General features: G+C 35.9%; 1 protein-coding gene across 1 annotated transcript; it reads right to left on the reverse strand.

The window, feature by feature from the left end:
- Positions 1-111: 111 nt before the first annotated feature.
- Positions 112-5,609, reverse strand: zc2hc1c (zinc finger, C2HC-type containing 1C). The gene is made up of 2 exons (XM_028821566.2): positions 3,575-5,609; positions 112-1,610 (listed from the first exon to the last, which is right to left on the reverse strand). Exons 1-2 carry the CDS (start codon positions 5,033-5,035, stop codon positions 1,347-1,349), a joined length of 1,725 nt encoding a protein of 574 aa, XP_028677399.1. The 5' UTR covers positions 5,036-5,609; the 3' UTR covers positions 112-1,346.
- Positions 5,610-6,211: the final 602 nt, after the last annotated feature.

Below are 6,211 nucleotides of genomic sequence, written 5' to 3' on the forward strand. Positions count from 1 at the left end.
AATGTTGTTGCCTTTTTTTAAGTTATATGATGAAATAGTTAAAAAAATGTTTCTGAAAAGCACAACTAAATTTGTGCTGATGACACTTTATCTTCTCTATATTTTACAAATTTATTTTGAGTATTATGACAAGGCACCGCCAAATACTTATTGTATTGCTTTTTGTACAGTACATGAGGGTTTGTGCAGTAGAATGCATTTCCAGAGTTAGGTAAAAAAAATAAATATATACAGTTAGATCATGTCACTTGTACATCACTATCTATTAGCATTCACCAGGAGCATTAAACAAAGTATTAAACACCATGTCTCAACCTCTGTGTTACAGGAACCGCTGTGATCTTGATTAGCAGGAGGAAGGCATTTTGTTATGTTTTTGTTGTACTTCAAAATGAACACCATTTCCTATCTGACACTTTGTATTACCAATGTGGAGTGGAGTTTTACATAAAATTTGAAGGAAGTGGCATCATTCTTTGCTTTATCAACTTAGGCTTTTTAGAAAGCAGTGATGTTATGCAAAAATGTGACAGCTCTCCACCCTTTATTGATGCCTAACTTTGTATAATCCAATTTGAATTTTAGGCACAGTTAACACAGAAAAACCAAATGTCTATTGTCCATGGCTTTACTGAAATGCTGAATACTAAATTTATTGCACAGTAGAGTGTATTTTTTTACTATTACCTTTATTTTGTATAAAAAAGAAATGTTCACCACAACAAAAAATTAAACATTATCAGTACATTCACAGTTGTTATTTTAAACTTCTTAGGAAAAGCAGCATTATTTAACTTGAAATTTGCACTGAGCTAAACTCTAAAGAATTGTATTCTGTAGGGTTTAGTAAATCATTTTTATGAAATGCAGCAGTATTGTTCAACCTTAATCATTGTAAAAATGCAAGTATTGTAGATTTAGTAAAGTACAAAAAGCCTGAGAACTTGGGAAATAGGAGATTGCTGAGGATAGGGTGGCTTGGTCAGTCCATTTTAGCATGTTGCCACCACCATCCACACCAGACAATGTGAATCTGAAGTGAAGTGTAATTTTAATGCCCTAGTATGCATTTTACAAAGAAAATCCAATCACTCTAATCCAAGACATACCATTGTGAACATTGATGAAAAACTAAGAAGGATTGGCTAGATAGAAACATAAGTGAGAAGGTACAGATCAGAGGTATCGGCAGGTATATGCGGATGTCCATTTGCATATGATATAAGGTATATTAAGACATTACTTTGCATGTGCAGTATTCGTCTATAACATAATAAATTACAGTTTCAGTCAATTCTGAAAGGGCAGAAAACATTCTGATTCTAAAATCCTTCATAGCCTTTAAATTAATATCTTTTCATTGTGTTTTTCCTGGGTGGAGGAGGTGGACGGCTCTTGATATTCTCACATTTTGGAATATGCCTCTCGGCCACTCTAGGAGCAAATTTCCGGCTGCAGTGTGGGCAAGGAATGTAGTCTGGGTTGTCATCTGGTGGAAGAGGGGGCAGGTCAGATACCTTTCCACCCTTTTGGACAATTTTCTGCACCTCTCTAGACTGTTGGAGATTACGAATGAATGATTCATGCTTCTGTCTCCAGTTGTTTTTTGGCTGAAAATTGAGAAAAAAATGAAAATGAGGAAAAGTTAGAAATTCTACAGTGGATACTGTAATTCAAAGCCTTCATCTTCAAATTGGCTTTGATCAGGTAGCATAAAAAAGCCAAATATGCAAATGTGTAAAATCTTGACAATTTGAAGTATCCTTGAAGAGTCCACACAAAAATGAATAAGTAAACTGTAATACTAGCCCCAGAGTAACTGCTCATGGCCAGAACATGAGTTCCTACTGTCTATTAAAAGAATCATATTTATCAGCTTTAGCAGTGTGGTTGACAGGTAAAATTACATTTGTCATTTGGTAAAAAGTTAGTACCGCTGATTTCATAAAGTTACTCATTTAAGATTTCCAAACATTTTAATACAATAGAATACAATAGGGGTTTGTGTAGGCTTAATTTTTCCATTCGCTCTTAATTAGAAAGCAAAAGATGAAAGCCTAATAGTGAATTTATTTTTATGTACAATTTTCTACCTTTTGATCATCATACTAATTTGAATAATATAGAGTATATGTTTAACCACTTGAAGTTGTTTTTGCAGTGCTGCATGTGATTAAAGCCCAGTTCAGTAGCACTGCTGGTGTTTCCTACACAAATGTAAAAATAACCTGTCTCAATGAATCCAAATCATACTGATATTTAAATAATAAAATCCCAAGAAGCAGCTAATATGCTTATAGAAAAAAGTATATTATAAGTCCATTAATATAAAATTGATCAGCTCACTACAGCTCATCATCATTTACCTTTAAAGATCAGGAAACAAATCAATATTATAACATTTTCCATGTAAAAGTCAGGTTTTTTAACATAAAATGAGAGATGAGCCTAGAGCTTATCTTGGTCAATAAAATCTTTCTTTTAGCTGGTATACTTATACTTCCATTGTTGTTGTTTTTTTCAAAATGCAGACCTAGGTAGTTCTGACAAGGGGAATGAAAATGTGATTTTAGGTGAAACGTGTATGCAAATACAGCACATTGATTTGGGCATAACTTCTTAACATACAATTAGTACATGAGTGAATATGTAAGTAATCACTACTTGACATCATAAGCAGGGACAGTATGCACAAAGGCACCCAAGATAACATTCTTTGATGACTAAATCTTCTGGACATGAATATACCTTCATTCTCTCACTTTTGTTGTGCTCTAGGTCCCCAAAGCATTTACACTGCCCTTAAACAATCTGCTTACCTTAATCATTTAAAGGATTTTGCACATTTTATATGAATGACAAAGGAAGGGTCATTTTTTTCATTCAGATTCTGAATTTTGCATACTCTTGCACATCTCCCATTTTATAATGGTGGAGGCTAAATTTAAAGCTTAACAGTTGAAGCAAAGACATCCCTGATCAGATCCACATATAGTCATTATCTTTAGTTTGTGTTCTACTACTGTCATTTCCACTTAGGAGACATGCAATGAAGAATCTCATTGTATGGTGAACACATGATAAAAAAAAACTTGAAATAGGCTAGGATGAGAACATGCATCCCTGTGGCTGTGGAATAGTGCCATGGCCATCACTTGACTTTGCCACCTAGACTAACACCTATGGAGTTAAAAGAAATTAATTTTACACCCTTGTCTTAATAGATTTTACCCTTCTATTTTTTTTTAACTCATTTAGTTAGATTTTGAGAATTGGTATAGTGGTTAGCACTTTTTGGGTATTCTGGGTTTAATTGTTTATAATTTTTTTATGAGTAATTCAACTAAGTTGAAGTAAATCTGCTGCTCTGTATGCAATTGTTAACTCTCATCTGTTTTTCCACTCATATGGCTGTACCTGCATCTCTTTCAGTCCCTAGACATGCCTTCATTTTCTCTCTTTCTCTACACTTTGTCTGCTTTTGGCCCCCAAAATGCTTATATACTGCCCTTAAGCTATTTGTCAACATATATGCAACATATTGGACACATTAAAAGTGACATGAGTACAGTACCTTTGGGGGTGTGCTAATTGTGCGTCTGTTTTTGTTGAACTGTTCCAGGTCAGTTCCTTGAGCTCTGTGTTTGGAAGAATCAAAGGCCTTCCTTTTGGAGTACTGCATCTTCATACAAACTTGACTGTGCTTTTCTAGTCTCTCCACAGCAAATTTTCGGTTGCAAGAATGACAGACCACCAGCTGCGAGTCTGCATCTTGCAAGGCATCCTCAAAGATCTGTTGTGTGTTTTTGGTGCTCTCAAATTCTTTCTGGCTGCCTGTGCTTATATAGCCATCCATGTATCCTATATCTTGGTTATTGCTCATTGCACTTCTGATGGTGCCAAATTGAGGACTTTGTACATTTTGAACACTCACATATTTTTGGTGAGTATGTAGGTCATCATAAGAATTTGGATTCATTCCATCTGCTTTGCCAGTGTTTGCTATTACATTGCTATAAGGTTTATTGCTTTTGGCAATTCTTCTTTCAGTTGTCTCCACACCATATAGCTGATCTTGTATTTGCCTCCTGTCATTTGCTTCCTTAGGTTGACTTGTTCGTCTATGAGCTCTGTATGTGCCTTGGTATTCGTGCTTCCACTCACCATCTGACTCTTCTAATAGATAATCATAGTGATGCAGCTGGCTTCTTTTTCTTTGCATCATCTGTTCTTTTTCTTTCTTTTCCTCCTCTTCAATTAGCTCCCTTTCCCTCTGGATCCTCCTTAATTCCTCCTCTGTCCTTCTCAGCTTCTCTCGAAGGAGAGCCTCTTTCCTATGGATCTCTTCTTCGAGGTTCTGCTCAGCTTCTTCTGCTCGCTGTTGCTGGGCCCTTATTGACTCAGACTTAGAAGAACCACCTCTTGAATTGCTGTATGGATCTGCATAGTGCACCATATCTTCTAAGTTTTGGCCTTCAAAGGTCTTTCTCACCACTTTTGCATTGTATCTTGTATCTGTGGGGGCAGACGGCACAGAAGGGAATCTGGTAGTCTCCCTCTTTTCTTTACCTTGTGGAACAAATACATTATTCAGGCTAGCAGATTTTCTGTAGTAAACCGGTTTAAGCGGGTGTGCCCTGTCCACACCAGATGTTTTCTTGGAACCTGAAAGGGATGCTGCTCTGTGTTCAAAATGGTCATCATAATTATGTCTGATTTGAGTCCCTGCAGAATTGTATCCCCTTTGCTGAATGCCTCCATGCTTGTTGCTCCTAACTTTATATTCAGATGGTGGAGTCTGGTGACTGAATGTATTTCTTACTCTGGAGAGAGCCGCCTGTTGCTGTTGGTCATACAGAGCAATCATTTTTCTTTCCTTCTCCTGAAGCTGTTTTTGCTGAAAATTGCTTTTCAGCAGTTCCAACCTGGACTGTGTTTTTGATGAGTGCTGCGCTGGCAGAGTTGAGTTTATGTTTCGTTCATATGAAGGTAAGTTGTCAATATGGGGATATGGAGCCATCTTCAGGTTAGCCATTCAGATTTCAGGTTCAGGCCTAATACATGAATATAATCAATAAAGGATAAGATGAAGAAGTCATAAATACTTACAATAATTATGGAATGTCAAAGAGTCATGCTATAAAATGCTTGTATGATTTTCTCAACCTTTTAAAATAGTTTTCTATTGAAGAACCATGCATTTTTTCTTATTTTTAAATCTGAATTTAATAGTGAAATTGAGTGTGCTTCCCTAATCCACCCATTTTCTGCACATGCATTTTCCAGTGTCCCTGGACAAACATCAGGACCCAACATTTGACTTCTTTCAGTCACAGGTCACACCTACACTCACATACATTCACAGGCCAATTGAAAGTTGCTGTCTCACACATCTTGGGCATGAGGAGGAAACCCAGAGAATATCTACAGTGGGAGAATGGGAAAGCTTCACACCAAGTGAACTCGGAGCCCTATAGTTGTGAGACAGCAGTGCCACCATTTCCAAGATAATTCATTATGAAATTAGCATTCACTATTCTGTTTTCTAGTTTTCCTAGTTGTCTTCTTCGACCAGGTGTAATTAGCATGGAACGTTATTCCTGTTTTCTTGTTAATTAATTCATTATTTGAATGCACTGATCAGAACATAAAAGAGATGTATTATCTTTTTTATTTTTATTAACATTTGTATATAGTCATCAAAAATGTTTAACCCTTTTTTACATGGCTTGATGAACGACCTGACAGGTTTGGCCACAGCATAAATTCACTCTGAGTAGAAATCTCACTTTTTTTTTTTATTTTATAATAAAATTCTGAAATGTATTTTAGTCATATTATTTAACTTCTGGTTGACATTGTGATGCAGTTTATAGCACTGTTGCTTCAATAACTCAAAATTGTAGATTCAATTCCCATGCCTGGACATTGTACACACAGAGTTAACATGTTCTACCCATGTCTACATGGGTTTTGGTCCCACATCTGTAAAGACAGGCACATAAGGTGCGGTGTTTAAAAGAATGGACTCATACAGAAATGTTCATGTTTTTAATAGAAATTGGTACCTTTTTATCAAGGTACAGTACTGTTAAATTGATTTTTAAAATACAGCCAAGATCCAGTACTGTTAAATTGATTTTTAAAATACAGCCAAGATGTTATTGGTTACTAATTTTTAATTTATTATTCACATATCACTGCAAAGCCC

Source organism: Erpetoichthys calabaricus, chromosome 16 (assembly GCF_900747795.2).
Source record: "Erpetoichthys calabaricus chromosome 16, fErpCal1.3, whole genome shotgun sequence".
In the NCBI taxonomy this organism is placed as follows: Eukaryota; Metazoa; Chordata; class Cladistia; order Polypteriformes; family Polypteridae; genus Erpetoichthys; species Erpetoichthys calabaricus.